The sequence below is a fragment of the Agelaius phoeniceus genome, chromosome 4 (assembly GCF_051311805.1).
Source record: "Agelaius phoeniceus isolate bAgePho1 chromosome 4, bAgePho1.hap1, whole genome shotgun sequence".
NCBI lineage: Eukaryota > Metazoa > Chordata > Aves > Passeriformes > Icteridae > Agelaius > Agelaius phoeniceus.
In genome coordinates, this window is record NC_135268.1 from 59208238 (window position 1) to 59231278 (window position 23041).

The 23041-nt window shown below is 37.9% G+C and overlaps 1 protein-coding gene across 3 annotated transcripts in view; it reads left to right on the forward strand.

The window, feature by feature from the left end:
* Nucleotides 1–2380: 2380 nt before the first annotated feature.
* Nucleotides 2381–23041, forward strand: part of TAPT1 (transmembrane anterior posterior transformation 1) — a 49438-nt gene continuing 28777 nt past the window's right edge. Inside the window, exons 1-4 of one of the 3 annotated variants that reach the window (XM_054633344.2) lie at nucleotides 2381–2675; nucleotides 7126–7256; nucleotides 11339–11457; nucleotides 16542–16565. In XM_054633344.2, coding sequence (XP_054489319.2) covers nucleotides 2402–2675; nucleotides 7126–7256; nucleotides 11339–11457; nucleotides 16542–16565 — 548 coding nt within the window. In that variant the 5' untranslated portion in view covers nucleotides 2381–2401. Of the gene's footprint in view, nucleotides 2676–7125; nucleotides 7257–11338; nucleotides 11458–15813; nucleotides 15881–16541; nucleotides 16566–23041 lie in introns of those variants that run through there. The other 2 variants (XM_054633345.2, XM_077177689.1) reach the window with 2 other exon arrangements.

Sequence of the window (23041 nt, forward strand, 5' to 3'; positions counted from 1 at the left end):
ATCCTAGTGTTTTTTGCTGTTCTGTGAATGAAATTGGGTTTTTCTCCTGGGAGACAGTCATTGTTTTGAAACAATCCTCCCCCTCCTCCCCACCTGCTAATTATCTCTTGGGGAAAAAGGTGGAACTGCAGCTGTAGGAACATTGACAGGGCTGTGTCTTGTTCTAAGAAAATCGTTTCAGGAAAAAGATTCATGAACAGTGCTGCAGAGTCACTCCATAGCATGTCTCAAAGCAGATAAGCTTTGGAAGGCAAAAAAAAATCAGCTTTTCCTGTCCAAACAGCAGATGGTTCCAGATAATTCCCAACAGCAGATATCATAATTAACCACTACTTCCTATATGAGCATTGCTAATGTTTCTCACCAAGCAACTTTTCTCCTCTGTCTTGACTAGTTCAAGGCCTCAAATACCTAAACACTGGATTTTGCTGCAGTTGGGTTGACCTTCCAGAAATGGCTACTGTGCCAAAATATCACATGTAATATTTGGAATACATGTATTTGCATGTGAAAAAGAACATACTAATAATCCAGCAAATGATGTTTATAAACTGTATGTAAATACAGAAAAAAAAACAAAACTGCAGAAGGACTCCCTGGGTAAAACTCAAGGATACCTGCTCAAAGTGCTTTTGAAGTGTCAAAAGTAGAGTGAATTCTTAGCTGAACCATACTGCAGTCATAATATTATCGTGCCTTCAGCTGAATTACTTCAAGCAGAAAACTGAAGATCTTGTAAATTAAGCAAGATTGTCTTGGGTCAACCCCTGAAGACAAAAATGTATGTGCTGTCACAACTGGTGCCAGCAACTCATTAGATAGCTTCTCAGTGGGCCTGAATAAGATGTTAGATGGTGCTTGATGCTGCAAGCACCTTCTTTTTGGTAAGAGTGACACAAGGTTGTGACAATTTGTTGTCCTTAAATATCATGCAATTCATCTTATGGTTGGATAAAAGTTTATACAGTTGGAAGGAGAGAAACAGAACATCTCTCAGGGCATCATGTAACTTTGCATAGACTGCACCAGACCTTCAGCTGAGAGAATTTTTCAGTTCTTTTTGAAACTTTTGTTCTGCATCCTATTTTTCCAACTGCTTTTTACATCTAAAGAGAAAAGATGAAACTCCAGACTGAAAATGTGTAGTATAGTAGCTATTACTGATAGCTCCCTCTCTGATGCTCTTATTACACAGTATCACTGTCTGCAAGAAGCACTCCCCTGTCTGAAAACCAAGATTTGGATACAAAAATTGGATTGAATACAAAATTGGATTGGATACAAAATTTTGATTGAAAATACAATATTTGGCTTGAAATGCCAGATTTGGGGCATTTACAACTACTAATGGCAATGGGAATGGGCACATCCAGTCTATCCAAAGCCCAAAATGCTCTTTGAGACAACCGCACAATTAACTTAGAGTTATAGATGAAGACTACTATGGCCTTCCAAAGAAAGAATAAAGCATTCTTTGTTTTCCCAGGGTGAGTGGCTAAATATTAAGCTGACTGAATTTGGCCTGTGAATGCATGATAAGAACAATAGAACTGAATGTGAAGGAGATCTCGTACTTGAAATTCAGGCCAGGTATTTTGTCCTCGTGCCCACGTGAATTCCCTTGCAAACAAGTGCTTCACTGTTACCTTGAGATGCCTGCTTCTCATACTCACCTTTGTGTGTAAATTACAAACAGTCTGTGGCAAGAACAATTATTTTTCATTAGTATAGTGTCTAGCAAGCCTCATCACCGCCAGCACCACGCTGCCAGGACCGAATGGCATTTCCAGCACTTTACAAACCACGAGATTTCAGGCCCTTTTTTCGGGCTGGTGGGGCTCGCTGAGCGCTGCGGGGCGCGCTGAGCTCCGTGCGAGCCAGGCGGGACAGGGCAGGCCCGGCAGCCGCGGCTCCGCCAGGGCCGGCCGGGGCAGCGCCGGGCTGTGACCTCAGGCGCCCGGCGCAGACCAACTCGTGCTCTGCAGTTCACCGAAGCCCTGTTGGCTTTAAGTTAATAATTCACCACTCACTTTCCATTTTTGAACAAGGTCTTTATTTGCGTGGTTCAAGGTTTAATCACCTTGTTAGCCACCGCTTTGAGCTGCTGTCCCACGGCCCGTGGGGAGGGGGCCGTGAGACCGTGACCATCACACGCGTGATGCTTTTTGCGAAAAACGGCGGAGACCCCACTGAGTCCGTCCCCCGACGCGAACCTGGCGCCTTCAATTGCAGCACCCTGAGAGCCGGGGGAGGCTCGGGGCGGGGCAGCGGGAAGCGCCAGGGCAGGGCCCGTTCCCTGAGGGGTTAACGGCGGCAAGATGGCGGCGCGCCGGCCCGCCCCTCTCCGCCCCCCGCGTGCGGAGCAGTGGCGCGCGGCCGGGCCCGCGGCTGTCGCGCGGTGATGAGTCACCGGCAGGCGCGCGGCGCGGGGGCGGCGGGCGCGCAGCGGGCGGCGAACATGGCCGGCGTTGCCGACGCCGCCGCCGCCGCCGCGCCGGGCAGCGGCGGGGAAGGGCGGCAGGACAGCGGCCGCGGGGAGCCGAAAACTCTCTGGGGGAGCAGCGAGCCGCGGCCGCCCACCGCCGGCCCGGGGCAGCCGTCCCCGCAGCAGCGAACGGAGACGTTAGGCTTCTACGAGAGCGACCGGGGCAGGAAGAAGAAGCGGAGCCTTTCGGGTGAGCGGCGGCGGCGGGGCCAGCGGGGTCCTCCTCGCGGCAGAGGGGGCCCCGGGACAGGGTGGCCCGCAGGGGGTACCGGTGTGGCCGTAGCGGCGTTGCCCAGGGCGGGCGGCTCTTGGTTCGCCCGTGCGAACTTGGGCGAGCGACTTGAAAAGTGCGCCGGGAGCGGGCGGGCCCCGGGAGCGGCGGGCGGCCCGCGGGGAGCTCTCCCTCAGCCCTGCCCGTGGGTTCGCTCCGTGAGGCGGGGTGCGCATGGCCGGCTGTGCCCCGGTCCCCGTACGGGGTGTTGGGGTGCGGAGCGCGGGCGGACGGGTCCCCGTGCCCTGTCACGCAGTTTTGTCAGCTGCTGCTCGGGAGGGGTGCGAGCAGCTCGGGCACCGTCCCTGGAGGGGTGCTGTGCCCGAAGGTGGGACTCCGGCTGTCGGGCTCGGTACCTGCCCGGTGCAGCGGTGCCTGGAGCGAGAGGGGCCGCTCGGAGCGCTCCCCGAGCCCCGCGGGCCGGGAGGCTGCGGGCTCGCTCGAGTTTCTTGCTGAAGTGCTAGAAGTGTTTGGTCGTCTCACCAGCTCTTGTTACCCGCTTACAGCTGCGACTGCAGTGGTCTTTGCCTCTGCTGCTGGCAGTGACGATGCTGTTAGAACTTGGAAGTACGCAGATTATTAGAAGTTATTTAAAGTAAATTAAATTTGCCAGCTGGGGATTCATAAGGAAAAATAAGGGGAAATGTCATGGCCTTTGTTATCAGTATGCAGCTATATTTACATTCAGACTTCAACCGGTTATTTCAGGTATCTACTAAGTAACTTTTTTAAATACCCCTGCAGTTTTTGTAAAACTTGTCAGTCACCGTGTCAGGATTAATTTAATGTTGTAAATTAATTTAAGGTTATAAATAGCTACATTGCTGCTGTGTTCTTAAATGATTGGCTTGCTGAAAATCTGGAAAGTGCTTGAAGTGTTAAACTTTCAAGGCTTTTGCAGTGTTGGCTTGAATGTGATAACACAGTCTTATCAAAAAAAAGAAAAGAAATAATAGGATTTAACTTGAGTAATATGTCAATAATTGAATGCTTTCCTTTGAGTTTGATGGGTGCAGTGTCTGTTTCTGATGTATTATATCATCAGACATGCAGCATCATGGGTTGCAGTTCTGTGGTGTTGGTGAACACTACAGAATGTAATTTTCATAGGTGTAAAGGAATTTGCTTGATTGTAGTAGCATGAGTTGCTTTTAGGTGAAAAAAAGAATGATCAAGATACATACCGATGTGCCTGAAAAACAACTGAACAAATAACTTTATAAAAAGGGGATTGTTACTGGAGGTGGTGGAGAATACTTAACTATGTTCATGCAATTTATTTGAAATTTTAAAATACCTCAAAATCTTCAGTGCTCTTTGATGTTTCATGGCAAGAAAACATAAGAACAGGCTTCTTGATTGAGCAACTAAAAATTCTAACTTGTCTGAGGGTAGCAGTATGTTAACTAATAAAGTAGGGGTTTCTTTGATGAAGCAGGACTAGTACTGTAAAGAGAAGTTGATTAGTGGAGAAGAAAATACTTTTTAAAATATATATTTTTTTGATTAATTGGTGTGCTTATGGAAGAAGTGTGTATTTAGGATTGACAGGAGTGAAGTGAGTGCCTGGAGCTGCTGTATTTAGGATTAAATTAATGATTATAGAATAGAAACTTAGTGAAGTGCAGTACATTTCACATTTCCTTAACTTTTCCTCTCCTTTCTGGTTAATGGTTATCCTTTGTGCAGCTATGCATTGAAGTATAACTTAGCTAAATCACTGTCTTCTTACCTTGAAGGAATTTGTGTCTTTTGTGTTTTTTGAAGATGCTTATGCTTTCCTGTCCTGAGGTGTGGAGGTAAATGAGCATACTGTAAGCATTAAGAGTATGAATCTGTCTGAACAGATTAAACTTGGACCACAGTCTAAAACTTTCTGACTGCAAAAGAGGGGAATTTGAAGTAGGGAAGGAATTTGAAGTAGGAGGTAGAGTTTACTTTTAAAAGAAAATGTTGCTTGATGCTTTGATAGCAGAATGAAGCTGTTTTTCAAATGATTTATTACTTTGTTCTGCCGTGGTGTCTCATGCTGTTCTTTTGGTTACTGTGTTTTTCCTACAGGGTCAGCCGCTAATCTGTTTCACAGCTGGCCCAGAGCTGAGCCTGGTGCTGGGTGGCAGTAAGCGCTCAGAAGGGAGGTGGCTCAGTGGCTGTGTGCTCCTGTGCATCCCCTGTCACTGGAGAGGGGATTTTGCACTCACACTCTGGAGCTTGTGTATTGATCAAGCTCAGTCAGGAGGATTGATTATCCCTCAATATCTAGGGCATGAAAGCGTAAAGTGTTGGAAACTTAAAATAATTTAAATAGTTAATTAAAATAATTAAAGTCGTTTTCAGCAATAGGCCTCTGAAATACTTTGTGTTAGGTAAGAAGGGGTGGGAACAAATAACCCATTAGCTAAAATCTTAGAATATCTGAAGTTGGCAGGGACTCAGAAGTTACCCCATGGTACTTGCTCGTATGCATATATTTACTGTGCAGGAAACTTCAGTTGTTTGAGATGGCTGTATCTTCAAGTTAGAGAAGGTTGGTTATTTGAGGTGGAAGAAAATACACCTGGGCATTTAACAGAGTAATTATTTGGTGTGCTTATACATACCTGTTTTTACTTTCAAGTTTTTAAACATTGAAGAATTGGAATAACCAAAAAAGTTAAAAGTGATAGTGTTACAAAGGGAGTCTCCAGAAAACAAGTTTGCAAGAGGTCTAAGCAGTGATTTCACAGAATGAACTTTGTTTGAAACTTTATATGTAAATATTTGTTTATTATTACCCATTAAGCAACATGTTGTTTTGTTTGTTTTAAAATAAATGCCTTTAGGCTTTGAGTGATTTTGGCCTACTTAGTAGAAGTAGATCACCCAAATCATTATCCAGTGACAAGCTCATACACAGGAAAATGGGTCAGTTCTCATCGTTTAAAGAAAATCATGATTTATTAACAATACATAATTAACAGGTAGTTAGTGAATTTTACAGTCAGTATATGATAAATCACAATACCAGACATATGGAGAATATTATTGCAGCACCACAAACTACAAAGTGCCTGTAATTTCCCCCAGGTTGTAATCACACCTCCCACCCAAGGTAATGCATGCTGTAAGCACACCCTCTTTTGCTTCTTTTATATTTCTGCTTGAGCTGATTCCTTCTTTGCTTTAAAACTCTGTAAACTTCTGGCTACTGTGAAAGTCTTCATCTTCAATGTGATGAATATTGAGAAGGCATTGCGTCAGACAGTTTTGGGTGAATTCTTCATGCAGAGTGTCAATACTTGCATTCTGCTCTTAACAGCTGTTACCTGAGTTGTTTTGCTAAGAATGTATATACAGCCTCTTCCTGCCCTGAAAAATGCAGAGCATTCTACCATGCAAGGTTACTTCTCCCTTCTCTGGTCCCTAAGACTTTGGCTGAAATTTGAATTTACCATTTGTGAACATGTGCTTGTATCATAGTAAGTGTCTCTAGCTTTTCATCTGTTTGTCTAGATGAGTGATTTTCATCTTCTGGGTATTGTGTGAACATTGAGAGTTTCTGGTTTTAAATGCCAATAACCGGAGATGTTGAACTTCATTGCAGTGTTCTGTCACTTCTGAAGTGTTACAAGGAGGTGATAATGTCAGACCTTGTCTGTGAGTGTTGAAACTTAAGTTCAACCTTCTTGTGCTGACAGCCTGAATTTCTTAATTATAATTTCATATGTTATAAATTTTGTAAGACTCTTCTGTGCAAAGTCTTTTTTAGGAGCCATATGAGCTGCTTAAACACAGGCCAGTCAGCCTTCAGGTTATTTACCTACAGCCATTAAAGCAGAGGAGATCTGTACGTGCTTGATGGCTTTTTGGTTGTGAAAGACCTGATCCCAAAGGTTCAGTGTGTTTGTACTGTTTGTGCACTGAATTGCTTGGGATCACACGTCTGTCATGTTTTGCTGTTGTGGAAAGCTATTCTTTAAAATAAAGAACAAGTTGCTAATGTTGCTGAGTGAGAAAATAGCTTTTAAGAAGTCAAAAATAGAGTTTAGTAAATTTAGGAGGTCTGATAATAGATTAAGGATTAGATTCACTCAGCATGTTGCATTTTGTGTAGCTGCTTTGAGTAATGTTTTGTAGAAGTGGATGTCTGATTGCCTGGGAAAAGTAGCTTGTTTGTTGGGAGGCAGCAGGGAAATGAATTGGAGAGCATTGGACTTGCATCTCCTGAAACTCCTTCCATGCAAAGTTATTTAACCATCAGCAAAACCTTCTGGGTTAGAGGCTATGCAAATGAAACATGTAGCAAGTAAAAAGTAACAAAAGTTAGCAGCTTCTCACCCTCTGGAGGTCATGCCTGAAGTGACTTCTGCCTATGTGTGTTTCTGAATAGATCTTTCCTTGCTGAGGTTCATCAGTGCTGAGCTAACAAGAGGTTATTTCCTTGAGCACAATGAAGCAAAATACACAGAGCGGCGAGAGAGAGTGTACACGTGCATGCGGATACCAAAAGAACTGGAAAAGGTGAAGTATGCTTTAACTTCTAAATCAATTTAGAGAAGAAATCTGTTGAATTAAATTATTTAAAGAACTATTTAAAACACTTTTGCTACAAGAACAAAATGTAAACCTCTATAATGATTATTTTTCAATGTAACTAACTTAAACATTTTTGTTTCAGGTTTTTTTGCCTGTTTGCTTGTTGCTGCTGGCAACTCATGTTATTAGTAGAGACAAACAAGTGCAGATGATGACAAATTATTTCAAATATAAAGATGTCATTGATTCTTAAAGGAATAATCAAGCAAAAGAAAACTTTTTACAGCAAAATGTAATTTTACATTAAAAACATTTTTTTCAAATATTTTTTCCTGTATAAAGTTCTCTGAAAATGGGAAGGTTTCAGTCTTATAAAAATATGGTGACAGATGAGTTTTTCTAAGGTTTTTAGCTTAATTTTTGTAGTCTTTTATTTTGCTTCTTGCCACTGTTTGCCGCATCTCTCCTCTCTGTCCCAGTGTTATAGCCCTTCCTGAGGGATTCTTGCCACCTCCTTTATGTCAGCTTAGATATTATTCTGGCCCTGCAGTGAGCCAAGGTTTTGTTCTGGCTTAACCATGTTGATTTGGGAGCAGCAGCAGCAGCAGTGTGCTCAGGATTGATGAGTAAGGCACCATTGGTAATAAGGTTTGGCTAGGCTGCAGTGTAATGATAACATTAAAATTAATACTGCTAAAATTCCCAAAATCTCTAGGGATGAAGTTACATAGGGCTAAATCATTTTAATTTAAACTGAAGGAAGAAGCTTGTTTTGCTCTTCTCCTACTTCAGTGTCCTGCTTTATGCATACTGCCTGTTTTGCATGAGCTGTGGCTCTTGTTGGACCATTCCAGGAGTTAAATCCGCTCATAGCTTGGCAGTGAATGTTATACTTTCCTTGCTCTGTTTGCTCTGTGCTAGAATAGTGAGCTGATTTGCTCAGCCAATAATCTTGAGAATCCAGAGTCTACACAAGGACAGAAGGGCAGCTTTATAACTAAAGATGAAAGAGCAGTGGAGGAGGGAGGAAGGTGGGCAGGATTCCTTTGGTCAGTAGTGTGCTCATGTTCCCCCTTCAGTATCATTAAATTCATCCTCAGCCGTGATGAGGCCTGGCTTTAGCAAATTAAATTCCCAGTCAGTTACTGCAGAAGATCACGGAATAAATGAGATTGGGATGGACCCATGGAGTAGTCCATGCCCTTGCTTAAAGCTGTGTAACCTACAACGGGTTGTTCAGGATTGAAGGCTTTGAACATCTCCAGGGATGGTGTCTTCACATCCTCCATATTTACACATTCCAGTTTATGATAGAATATTCATACTTCATATACTTATGGTAGAGACTCAGTTCAATGACACAGCATTTCTACATCATCTCCATTTTTAATTATGTAGATTATTACATGCTGTCTCCAAGGCACAGAAATTATTCTGAAGGATTGTAACCATAGATTTTCAATAAAATTTTAGGTGTGTAAGAACACGTAATATCCAGCAGTCTTTTTATAAATAAGATTAATGCTGTAAGTGGTGCAACTGATGGGTTTTGCATGGTAAATCAAACTTCAGTCTGTGCTTTGAATATGAAATATTATGAAACTGAATAATAAAGAGATTTTGAAAATGATTGTTATCTTTTTACACTGAGATTATGAAATATTTTTTTAGTTCTTTTCCTTGGCTTAGTCCACGTTAGTGTACATACTAACTTTATCAAATTGAGCACCTAGAAATCAACTAGATAGTGTACAGATCATCACCTGTTGCAGAAACTGCTTGCCAATGTGATACAAAAATCCACTTGCTTGAAATAAAGCATGTCAGGCACTCGTAAAGGAAGAGAAGAATTTTCTCGATGGTTTGTTTTGTTTACTACCTTATAATTACAGAATAAGAATGAAAACTATAATCAGGAAGAGTGAGAATAAATTGGAGTAAATTTATCAAAGCCTAATCTCGGGAGATATTACTTAATAGGCACTTATCTAACATCCATAGTTTTAGACAGGAGTTTAATGTTCAAAAGGTGGTATTTTTGTTGTTGCTCTGAGTATCTTTCTTTGTTTAGAGAAGCTAGATAATTCACCATGTAAGTGATACTTCCCCTCAGGCATTTTGTGTCTTAATAGTGGGAGCTTTTCATTTAGTAGGTTACTTATACTAAATAAGGTGGTCTGGTAGTTTCCATTCCTGCCATCTTAAGGGAACAGTTTTCAGTTGATCTCAAAGTTAAACTTTGTGCTCCTGTGTTAAATTATAGTTATGATGATGGAAAAGCTCTGTAGGCTTTTCTGTTAGTTCCTTAATGGAGCAGCAAAAATAATGTTTACAGAAAGGAGTAGAAGGTTTAGCACTGATTTTATTTCATTGGGTGCATGTAGTAAAAATATTAGGAAAATGAGGACATTCAGCAATAATTGCAAATCTTAATGCAAGTTTATAGAACGTGAAAAATGGTCATTGCACTTGGGGAGAAGAAATCTGTCTAAATCTAAAAGAAAAAGTAGCATTGTTTTTGAGATTATAAGGATGTCCTCAAAGAACACAAGCAAAATGACAGGCTATCTTTCTGTTTTGTTGGGGTTAAGGAGTTTAAAAATAGTAAGTATTCAGTTCTGGTCATCTTCATTGCTTTAATATTCAATACCTAGTTTAAAAGTTATTTTAAAATACATAGATAGCTTAATGACATATTAAGGCAGTGCATAAATTTATCTACAGTTCATGTAACCACTGCTCCTGATAACTTTGAATAATAACTAAAAATGATGATATTTTAGAAAATAGTACTTGAGATGAATGAGTAAATATCAGGAAAGAGACCTTAACATGATGATAGTATTGAAGTATTCTACCACTGTAGAATTGGTTGAAATAATATTATAAAGGAAAATAAAAATTCAGGAATGATGGCAGTACAGTTGTGCCTAAGTCAGTTTTATGTGGCTTGTAGATAGTTCTGGGGTGCAGTCTGTGGGATTGCTTTTGGAGTTACAATGTATGAGGTGTAAGAGGGCTCCCTGGACATGGGAGTGGCCATTGCACAAGCTAACAAAGAAGGTACTTTGAAAGGCAGAGGGACTGAGAGCTAAAAGTAATTTACTTGTACTTTGGTTTACACCCTTACCCCACTATCTTCCTTTCCCATCAGCAGTACATACAACTTCCACATGTAAATACATATCTGACAGGGATATGTGGGTCTGCTTAGATGTTGCTAGTCTTAATTGTGTAGCCAGTTAAACTGGCTTGTATAGGATTATCCTTGCAGGAAAAATTACTAGCTCATGGTCTGACAGAAGCATAAAACCATATTTCTAGACTTCATTTAGATAGAACACAGAATCATTTAAAGAGCAGATAAAGAAGGAATGTCATGTGGGGAGAGTCTGGTATATGGGAGTTGGAATTGTGGAGTTTATGTCTAGTTTAATTATCATAGAGTGGCTTGGCTTGTAGCCACAATGAATGGCTTTAATGTTTGTGTAAATTAAGGATAAGACATTTAAACTTCGTATGTTATATTCTTTGTATGAAAAAGAAAAAGAATTTCTGGATTCCTTGAAGGAGATCTACCACAGCTGTAATTAGCTGTGCAATAGAAAATTTACAAGGTAATAGAAAACTTTTTGGGGTGAGGAAATAATGTTGAAAAAGGAAATAGGAAGAAAATGGCTGTGCACATTTATGCACAACTCTGTTGGTTTTCCCCCTAAGGTTAAAACATGAACTTTGTTAACCTTACAGGAAAGTTACCATTGGAAAGTGAGTGGCAGCTATATTCAACTGCTGTTTATATATTAAATAAATGCTAAGTGCAGTGAGCTGTGAAAATCTACAAAAGCCTTCATTACTTGGACCTTGTGGTGCAGAATTGCTGAATAGTCTTCAAATGCATAGCATGTTAATTTTTTTTGTGGTTCAGCTGATTGAGCAAGTGAGAATATTGTGCTTATTTGGTTAATTAGTCTTATGTAAATGTATATTTCATAGCATAATTCTTTATAAACTTTTTGTGAATTTTATAAACTACTAACATACTTCTGTTTATTTTTGTAATTTAGTTGATGTTTTTTGGAATCTTTTTGTGCCTGGATGCTTTTCTGTATGTGTTCACCCTGCTTCCTTTGAGAGTTTTTCTGGCAATGTTCCGGTTCATCACTTTGCCTTGCTATGGCTTACGGTAAGTTGATTCAAGAGAAAGGTGTTGATACCCTTCAATGATATTTCACCATTTATGTGTATGCTTCATTTTATGGCCTTTCAGTACTGTTTGAACTACTAATGACTTCTTCCAGTGAAAAGTAGAAGTCTCAGTCTAAGCTAGCCAAAGTAAAAGTGTGTGTGTGTGTGACCTTTAAGCTTTACCAGCAGTCACTAACTGTCACCATTGCTTCCTTCAGACACAACAGTTTGATAACAGCACCACTTAGGCATATTCAGGTTAGTAAAGGAGAGAGATCTAACCTTACCTTATAGTTTTGTTCTTTTACCTAACATCTATGTGAACATTTTTTTTTAATTTCTTAGACTTGGCTCATGTATTTTGATAGGCTCTTTGATATCAAAACAGAAGTTGTTTATTTTTTAACAGTTAAAGCTTTCTTTATTTTCATGGAAAACTTTGCTGAAAAGATCCCTGAATAAAAAGTGTTCTTTTCTTTCCTCTGAAGAATCCTAGGGAGTGAAGCATGGAGAGGAAAACCAAGCAGAATATTAAGAAATATTAGATCTTAATGCCTTGATTTTCTGTTCATATCAATACTAAGAAGTTGCTAATACATAAAGTTTTTAGCTTTTCTGGTATAGGCATCAAAAATTGGATAGAATTAATCTCCTTCATAAAACCTGCTACTTCATGGTAAAGTTGGCTGTGTAAACCTTAAGTGTAGTCTAAAATAAAAGGAGCATTTGTATTGATGTAATTTTTTTTTCTTGATAAATAAAGACTTCAGGATCTTTATTCTAAATTTTCCAAAACATGAAGTTGATTTATGGTTACTGATTTTTTTTTTTAATTATGTTGTATTTGCATTATCAATATTATCTTTTATATGTGAAGATCTTTTAGATGCATAGTTTAGAAATGTATGTTCTGATTACAAGCAAATGCTAGTTAGTTGCAAAAAAATAATATTGTGAAATATAGTCCAAAGCTGAGATGTTTGTATTTGGTGATGCTAAACATAGGCACTAGATGGCAGTCTCTAATGTTTTATTGTGCTGTTAATTTTGCACTGAACCTCAGACTTAGTAGGTCAAGAGAGTTTTCTTAGCTGTGTAGAAATGACAGTTGTTTGGTTTTAGCCTGATGAAAAGGCAAATTCTGTGCCTATTTGTAGATATCTGTATAGATGCTATTACTAAATTCAGGTAAATGTAATGAAGTTCGGTGTATCATTTGAATCTTACTTTTTTCTGTTTTAAAAAATGTTCTTCCTCGTTTATAAACTCAGCTTTGCTTTTGGCAAAGAAATTTTCTGCTCTTCTGAAATTACAATTAAAGATTTCAAAGATCAATTACTGTTTTAGGTTGTTGCTCAATATGCTGACAAAATGACATTTGAAGCACCATATGCAGTCACATGGATGTGATATGTGTATATATGCATACATGCACCTGCAATGCTAATATTTAGTCTGCTTGCTTGACAGTATTTTGTGTGTCAGGGACAATAAAAAGTGCTTTAATCTGTTGAACTTGCCTGTGTTAAAGTGTTATCAAGTAAGATGCTGTGAAACTGCGATTATCTTGAGTGAAGAAGTCTTTGTTTTTGTAACAACTCCAGAAGCAATTCCTTCACAATTTCTTCCAATGTGTTGGAATTTAGTTCACTAGAATCTGCAGTTGTTCAGTAGAGGGTTTGTTTAATTCATTCATGTTCTAAAGTTTGTGGCTTTTTACTGAAAGTTTTCAGACTCATAGTATGTAATGGAACTTCTTCAGATGTAATAATTCTTATTTCCAAGTATTCAGAGCCTGCACTTTAAATTTTTGGAGTTTTTTTTGGTTTTTGTAGTTATGCTGATTTAATTTGTTATGGCAAAAAGTATTTGTGATTTTCTTCCAGCTCAGGAAATACATTTTTATGTATTTGTAACAAAATAGAGTTGAGTAAGTAAAGCACATTTGTAATTATAAAAGGTACTTACAAAGCAGGTGGCTGTTTATCTTCTGGCTTGTTCTTCCTTGCAAATATCAAATAAATGTTGACTAGTTGTTACTTGAACCTGCCACATCATATTCCATTCTGTGTAGTAAATAAAAGTGCTCCTCCCTTCATCCTGACTTTTCTTTCAACATCTCAGTGGAGTAATTGAGCAGTGAGTGTTCTGTTTCCCTTCCAGTTTTCTCTTCAGTTTATTTATTTCCTCATAATTCTATCTTCTCTTTTCAGTGTAGAGAAAGATTATATTACCCTTTTTTTTAACAATAAAACCACATTCTATATAAATGAGCTAATTCCTGTCTAGGGTATATTATGCAAAGTGCTTAAATGTAGGGGAAGTGGTTTATAGCCTCTTTCACATGTTGGAATATTTCATTTTACGGAGTTCCGAAAGGAAAGAAAGAGTAATGTATCTTAAAGAAAATAGTTTATTTTTTCTGCCTAGACAGTGTAAGCACTTCAGTTTGACTTCTATCATCCTTCCTCATCACTTGATCTTTCCTTTTAAGCAAATTTAGTTCTGTGTTTTTGTCAGAACTATATTGGTGCTGACAAAGCAATCTTTTAAAAAACTTCAAGAACTTTAGTCAGAAGAATCCAAGACTATCATTGAGTGAACTAAATGCTTTGTTTAATTACTGAGATCAAACTGGCAAGGGCTGAATCATCACATGGTTTTGGTAGTTTTGGCAGGTGCAACTTCATTAGTCTGTGCTCTATAAGTGGCAGGGTGCTTTTAAAAAAAATTAACAAGCACTTCACAAAATTAGATTACATCTTCTGAAATAAAAAAAAAAAAATCAGCTCTACTGTATTTTCTTTTGAGACAATAAAAAGAACTTTCCCAAATTATTCTCTTTGAATCTTATAGACTATTCTCACTTTATTAAAACATTCTTTGACAGCATCAAAGATTCATTGTTCCAGCGAAGTATGTGCCAAGGTAGACAGAGCAGTGGACCTGGTGGAGTTCTGTTTGAATTAGAGTCCTTGGTGACAGGTTCCTAAAACTGACTCTGCCCAAGGTTGAAAGTTTCATTTACAATTTAGACATTCATTTACAATTCAGACACTTTTTTGATCAATACCTCAGGCCCAGAGATTCTGGGTAGATTAATATCGCTGCCTGTTTTGAAGCTCTTTCATAGAGCTAACTTATTATTTTCCTTGAAAATATGTTGCATGCCAATAAAGGGCAATGTGGGATTGTGGAAAAGCTCTTCTGTATTATTTGTAAAGCACCATGATATGAAAGCTAAAATTGTGTGTTAGTGAAACTCTGATAAGACTCCCAATTTAATTATGTTTGAAGGCATTTTCCATCATCTCCACAAAACAAGAAAATATTTGGGAGGGAAAGTGAGGGGTTTTTCTCCAAATTGTAGTTTTCTCAAAAAAATACAGTAGAAGATTATGTATTTTCTTACATGTAAAGATAGATTGACAAAACCTTTACAAGAGACCTCCCACACACACCTCATCTTCAGGGGTTCCCCAGTTCCCACTGCCAGGAGTGGGTCCAGGGATGAGGGCAGCACCTTGATACTGGGAGCCCAACAAGATCCTGCTTTTGTGAGCAGCACCCACCCACCCCTCACATGCCCCAGCACCTCCAGTGCCTCACACCAGAGCTGAATCCCACCAGGAATTGGAGCATGGTGCTAATGACACCACTGTTGTGAGTTCAATCCCTGTGCAGGCCATTTATTTAAGAGTTGGACTTAATGATCCTTGTGGGTTCCCTTCCAACTCAGAATATTCTGTGAATTCTTCTATGTGGAAGTAGATATAGATAGATTGTAAATACCTGTTCTGTATTTTTCTTTTACTCTGCTCTCTGAAATAAGTGAATTTAGGTCCTGTCAGCAATAACATGAATAACTTCAGCTATACTGTATGTACATCTTAAAATTCTCATTGGCCTCCTGTGAGTTTACAGATTCCTGTTTTTCGGTAGGAAATAAATAGAACAACATTATTCCAAGAAAGAAACTGTAGAAACAAAGCAGATCTGGAACAATAAAACAAACAAATACAGTGGCATTCTTCTTATGGATGTTATTTATTTGTTCATGTTATCAGGCTATTAAAAAAAATTGAACCTCTGTTGTACACTTACTCCCAAGCCTTTTTTTTTCTTTGAGGAATTTAGCTATGAAATCCATAAACTTCCTTATCACCTGAAGTTCATTTAGGATGTTGTGCATCTGCCCACCAAAATGTGTAGCTTTCTACCAACCAAAAAAGGAAGATGCATTCATTTTTTTTCTGTAGTATACTCGCAGATCAAGTACTCCTTGCTCCTTTCCATAACAGTGCATAGTGTAGCAACATTACAACCTTCTCTTTCTTTCTTTCTTGTAAATCAGACCGAAGGGAAGAGCACTTTCACTTCCTTTATAGGATGGAATGTGGTGTCACAGGGATTCCTCCTTGGTGAGTAAATCCTGATTTTCTTTTTCCTTCTGTGCTGTCAGCCAAATTCATACATCTACAGGTAATCAGTAAAAAGGCTGGTTACAAATGGGTAGTATAGCTAAATTAACCAACATACCTCAAAGGAGAAACCAAAACTTAGTTTTAATAACAAACACATGAAATTGATTCAGTGCAATTTGTGGTAGGTGTATTTTCTTGTGTAACTTTACATCATTGTGGAAATGAGTTATCTTAGATTTAAAGCATTTTTCACATAGAGTGCCTATGGACCAATTTGGTCCAGTTTAAAAAAGAATATCTTGGAAAAACTATAGCCCCTGCTGTACTTCAGTTTATAGTGCCTTAGCCTTTTTGAGGTTTCTTCTAAGTACTGCTTCAGTCAGGTGCATAGCTATATTTTTGTTTGTACTTAAAGCAGGTATTTTCTGTAATGCTTAACCTCAGTCGTAGGGAGTTCAGAAAGTTCATTGCCAGGTGTCTTAGTATTAGACTCATAGATAATTCTATGTGTAATAAAATACAGCACTTCAGCATATGTTTGTTAACTATCTTCAGTTATATTTGATTCTGTTATTTAAAAAATAAAAGCCTAATGAAAGCTTATTCTAGTTGTCACTCTTTTGAAACCTCGTTTTTTTTTTTTATTTTTTTGAGACAGCTCTCATCGGGGCCTAACAGCAAGGTTGGTTTTGTTTCATTCTTAGCATGGTCTCGTGCTGTATTGTGTGCATGTAGAGGCTTTTTGTTGTTTGAGAAATGCAATGCCACCTAATTTTGGCAAGCTCGGCTCTCAGTTTCTTAGAAGTCCATATTTGGGACATATTTTTCTTATCAGTCTGTAGAATCACAACTGTACATCAGTGAAGTCCTGTATAGTGTATGGTGTATCACTTGTTAAAATCTCAAGCTGGAAATTAGATTTGCTCAAAGTAGTTTCTTTCCTGAAGCCAAACTTGAGCATAATTGTAGGAAAATATTTCAATAGATCACATAGTCCATTAAAAAAAATTTTAGTGTGTACTTATGTGGGCAAGTATACTCTTCAGACAACCTTGCTTGGATTTTATTTTCCCTTACATCTTTAATTATGCTAACAGGAAAATATACCTTTATGTGTTAATGTAATGATTTTTGTTAGTGCTTCATGTAAAATTAGAAATTCATGACACCACAGTTCTTTTATGAAGGATAGAGAGTTTGGTAAAAACTACACACAAAACAAAACCGTCCAAGTATCTTCAATGTAAAATGGAGAAAGAAAAGATACCTGAGCAAAACTTTAACTAGACCACAATATCAATAACTGAAATATATTATTACACTCCTCAGTGGTAGCCTGTTTGAAAGTGTTAGCATTGAATAAATAATACAGGTAGAAGAGGTTTGCTGTAAAATACATGCTTAAATTTGTAAAATGATAAAAGACGTCTTCAGTGCATTATTAGCAGAACAATAAACCCAAATAAAAAGGGCTTTATAAGTGTCAACATTTATAGAATTATTATTTTTACAAAAGCTTTAAAATATATATATGTGTATGTTATTAAGATGAAAATATCCATCTAAAACATTTTTGCAGTGACAGTGTATTCATATCTTTAAATTACTGTATATATGACATCAGTATTGGAAATTTTGTGTGTTGACTTCATAGAAGTAATTGTTTAGAGTAATGAATTATTATGAGTGAGAATTATTCATGTCATTTATTTGGATGAGACTAAATAGTCTAAACTAAAGGAACCCATTAAAATACAGTGAATTGTATCAATAAACAAGAAAATACTTGAATGCCTGTGGATTTACAAAAACCAAAACAATCAAAACCCAAATGACTCTAAAAGATGATTGGAAAACCATATGTAATCAGACTAGTGAAGAATTGAGGAGCACCAGGAGGCCTGTAAGATAAAAATAAAGGTATCATATGACATCATGTGACAGTCTGTGTAGTTAAGTTTAAAATAATATATTCAGAGTGCATATGGGTTTGATGCCAAAGTAACTAAATTCACAGACAAGTGTACTTGTCTGCAGATTACACAATGTAGTGAAAGCATTGTTCATTTTGTAGTTTCAGTTGCTGAAAAGCATACCAGAAGCAACTGTAGTGAGACTTCTTTTAAGTTTTTTTATACAGCAAGAACAAATTTCTTTTTGTCCAGGTTGCATTTCATGTTCCAAATGGTTTAACTACTTTAAATTCAATAAGCAAATCTTATTAAAATGCCCAACACACAATCTTGGTTTTCTTGGAAATCACTTGCTTAAGCAATCTTGTTCATTAGCTACTTGTGATTTTGAACATATTAAAGACAAATATTAGTAAACTGTGATTTAATTTTAATAACACTCTGCTTGATGCTGAGTAAATTCAGTTGTACAGCTTTTGGAACAAAAACAAGTTTGGAGGGGTAGATACCAATGCTTTGAAAACCATGAGCTGCTTTGCTTCTTTAATTTATTAAAGAGAAATTACTGTGAAATCCATCACACTGTTCAGTAGCAAACATTAAGGATCAGTAGCATGACCATCTGTGTAGTCACAGCCCCTATGGATGATGGAACCTAAAGCTTTTCAGCCAGTAGATGGAGACAGAAGTCTTAATGCTGTATAAAATGTGAATCATGGCATTTTGAGTATGATGTTAAATAGAAATACCTTGAAAATTACAGACAGATAACTAGTTCAACTAGTTCCTTAAACTTTGAATTGGGTTTGCTTATGATGAGCACTGGTTTTCACACTAGAATTTTCTTCATTGGGTAGGTGTTTTATGTAGATTGTGATATAAGTTTGACTTGATTTTGTAACAGAGGGGATTTTTTACAAGTGTCACAAGTCATCTTGGAAAAAAAAATTGTTGTTTTTCCTAAAACTTATCTAAGTTTGTGGGCAGCCAGTATATTTGGTAACATTCTAATTTGATAGTATTTTAATTTAATTTTATAGAATATACCAGTATTCTAGAAGTAATTATTTTGCATATTTGAGAGGCAGTTTGCTTGCTTTTAGCCTTCTGAAGGGAGGGGATATACACAGATCCAATGGTTTTCTAAACAGAGGAAAGACTTGGATTTACACTTCCTAAATTTGTCTCATGGTTCACAAACCATAAATTGGAAAGTTTGAAGCATGAGTATTAACCCTTGATTTTTGTAAAAAGTAGGTTTTTTCTGTAACACTGATTTGCTCAGTTCCTGGTTGATGTCAATCAGTGCATTGTGGAAATTTTGCCATAGTTTCACTTTGAACTGCTGTAAATACTGTGGGGTAAGCATTGAGTGTGGCATGGTTCTGCTTTTCTAACAACTGACTGGGCTGAAACAGAAACATGCTGAGGTGGAATAGAGAGGTATAGTGGTGTGGCTTGCATAGTATCACTATGTTAAATGTTAAATTAATAATAAGTTTGTATATCACCTAAAGTATGGATTTCTTTGTTCATGGTGTTCTGAGAAGTAAGGCTTTGTTTCAGTGGAGATTTTCTGTCAATTAGTAGATGTAAAGATAAGTATACCCAAAGGCTGAGGAGTTTGAACATCTTGTTAAGTACATGCTGTAGAATGGTGAAGTCTCTGTGTGATTTTTTTCTGTATTGTCATAATTTACTGGTTAAATTACAGTGCCAAGAGAGTTTATCTGTAAAGGAATGCTTGGATTTTCACTGAATTCATGCAGGTTGAAGGATCATCTCATGTTTAAACATTTTGGTGTAGTCAGTGATAGTAATAGTAAAGCAATATAAGATTTAACATAGTGGATAATAGAATGGATGTCTTACTCTTCCGTATTAAGATACTTGGCTGTTTGAAGAAGTTTTAAAATTTGATTCCTTGATAGTCTAGGCTATACAGCTAATGTGGGAACTTAAGACTTAGCATAATTAAACCACTTGTAAAATTCTGTAAAGTTCATCTTAGAGAGCATGACTCAAAGCAAAAAATATTTGAAGTAGTAATGGAATAATCATAGAATCATTGAATGGTTTGGGTTGGAAGGGACCTTAAAGATCACCAGTTCCAGCCCCCCTGCCATGGGCAGGGGCACCTTCCACTAAACCAGGTTGCTCAAATAATCCAGAAAATAATTATATGAAAAGATATAAATCATGTATCGTAACAAGGTGCATATCAAGGACAGTCCAGATGCTCTGGATCCTTTTATTTACTAGTTTGAGGTGTGAAAATTGTGAGGTAAATTATATCCAGCTAAATTTTGAAACCATGTAACATTATTTCTGGAATCTGGTAGGACATTAGAGGAACTACATCTTGGACACAGGCTCTCATGATACCGTCTTTCAAGAGCAGAGTTCACTAAAGCCAGGCAAGTGTTAATATTTAACTCACTTGTGCAGCATCACTGTATGCCTGGGATAGCTTTGAAGGAAAAGACTAACTGCTTTCTACAGAAAAATTCTTCTGCCCACTGCTTTGTTACCTTGCTGCCAGAATGATTGAAGTTGTATCGTTGTAGTGCGCTTTAATTATTGTTCTCATTTTGTCACTTATGAGAAATAAGACCCACATGTAATTTTCGTATTGGTATTCTGTCATACTTCATGCACAGCTGTAAAAATGTGCAGTGTTTGGAAGTGAGCTAAGCTGTTTCAGCTTCTCATATCTCCATTTAATGGTTTCTAAAGTTGTACAATATCACACTCTGAGTTTTCACATCAGCTCAGTAATGTCTAATTCTTAAAAACTTGGGTCCCTACTTTAAAGTGAGGTATTGAAATTACCAGCACTATGTTGTGTTTTTCTTGTTTGTTTTTTGGCTTTTTTGTAGTTGTCATAGCTTGGCCAATGTGAGCTTTTAATTTTGTTTCTTTGAGATTCCGTGGTACTCATGATGTGCATGACTACAGCAGTATGAGTTTGTGTGTGATACTAATCATGAGGTCCGATTAATTAGTGCTTAAGATATCCTGAAAGTACTTTTCAGTGTTGGCAGTGAGTAGTTACTGGAGACAATAAGTAAAAACACGTATTGAGAAAAATGAATGCAGAATGCTGGGATGCTATGACAGGCATGAAATCGCATCAACCTGTGTGTGTTTCTGTGTATTAAACAGCTTAATGCAGAGGATAGACAAATGATTTGTGACAAATACAGATTGAACTGTGTGCCTGATTGTGCACTAAAACTGCAGTGGTCAGCTCTCACTGAACACTGACTGCATCATTGCATTGCTGCAGGCTTTGCAATCAGTTCTGTGTAGCCACCAAAAGGTGACAAATCATGAGACCTAATCCATTTACTTGATTTCCTTGTCTTTGTAGGAAATAATTTTCTCTTTTCTATATTATATGCACACCTCAAAATCCTTTTTTAAATGTTATTAACCAAAGTGGAAGATGATTCTGCTACAATAAAAATGCTTCTATGGATTTATGGAGGAGACATGTTAATCTCTCTCAATTGGAAACATGTTAGTGGTACACTGTAGATTACTTGTTTAGTCAATATGAAAGGGTCTTTTCTAGTGTACAGTGAAAGAACACTGGAATATATTTTAAATACCAGGATCTTCTTACTCTTCTTACTTTCTAGAAAGCAGTTTTCTGTAGTTAATCTTTGCAGTAATCCCTTGTACGTAGTAGAGGGTTTAGATGATGACAGCTCTTCTGTCATCAAACTGAGGAAATTGAAACTGTGAGGATATTTTTGTGACTAAGATGTTGTGGTTTAGTCCCAGCTGGCAACTAAGTACCATGCAGCCACTCACTCACTCCTTCCTTCTTCTTCTCATGGGGAAGGGAATTGGAAAGTTTTGGTAAAGCTCATGGGTTGAGATAAAAACAATTTAATATTTGAAACAAAATCTGCTAATAATAATACTAAATATGATAATAATAATAGCAATGAAAAGGAGAAGGAGAGAATCTAACAGAACTCTAAGAGAAACAAGTGACAGAGTTGTCCACCAGCCACTGCCTGGTACCCAGCCAGTCCCTGAACAGTGATAGACCCCATTCTGGGTAACACTCCCAGTTTATATACTGGGTGTGATGCTCTGTGGTGTGGAATATCCCTTTGGCTAGTTTGGGACATCCTGTCCTGGCAATATTCTGTGCCAGCCTTCTGTGCAGCTCCTCACTAGTAGAGCAAATGACACTGAAAAATCCTTGACTCAGGGTAAGCACTTCTTAGTACCAACCAAAACATTCAGTGTGTTATCATCATTCTTACACTAAATCAAAAAAAACAGCTACTAAAAATAAAAGGTGCTGTGTCCCACCCCAAACCAGGACACTTGTTCTGAAGTTGTCACAGCATTACTGTTGGTCTGCTTCCCGTGTGAATGAGAAGCACAAGAAGTTATTAGAACTTTGGATAGAATATTGATAGATTGTATTTTTAATGAAAATGTCAAAAAAAAATATTGTTTATTGCAGTTTTTTTTCCTAGTCATACAGACAGACTAGTGAGAGACTAAATCCAAGTTAAGACAAGAGGACAAGAGGACTTCAAGTTATGCCAAGGGAGGCTTGGATCAGATAGTAGGAAAAATTTCTTCACCAAAATTATTGTAAAGCAATGGAACAGGTTGCTGCTCAGGGGAGTGGTGGAATCACCATCCCTGGAGGCACTTAAAAGATGGATAGACTGTGGTTTAATGATGGACTTGGCAATGATAAGTTAACAGGTGGATTCAATTATCTGAAAGGTCTTTTCCAACCTAAATGATTCTGAAATTCTCTAAAAATATTATTTGAATGGGATCTGTTCTACAAAAGTTTAATTCCTGTAAAGCACAGCAATCAAGAATTGTTGATCTGACTTTTTAGGGCAGTTTTTGAATTAAATTTCAGTGATAATCAAGTTTGTTCTGTACATAGCACATTCTCAAAATCTTTTCTAGGATGCTGTGTGCAAGTTTGTATGTGACTTCATACAGAATTAGTCTCCTGTGACAGTTTTCAGAGTTGAGACCTTTGAAGAGAAGTTGTGCTCCCGGTTTTATGTAGTCTCTTCTCAGAATTTGTAGTGCCTTGTCATGGTTGCTGTGTGCATTTACATTGGCTTCTCCTGAGTTGGTTTTACTTGAGTGTAGTCAGATGAGCATCAACACATGGAGAAGAGTGCTAGAGTTACCAGTACAGAACATCTGCAGTTTGTGACTCATGGTTGACCATCCTTGATGTTACTTG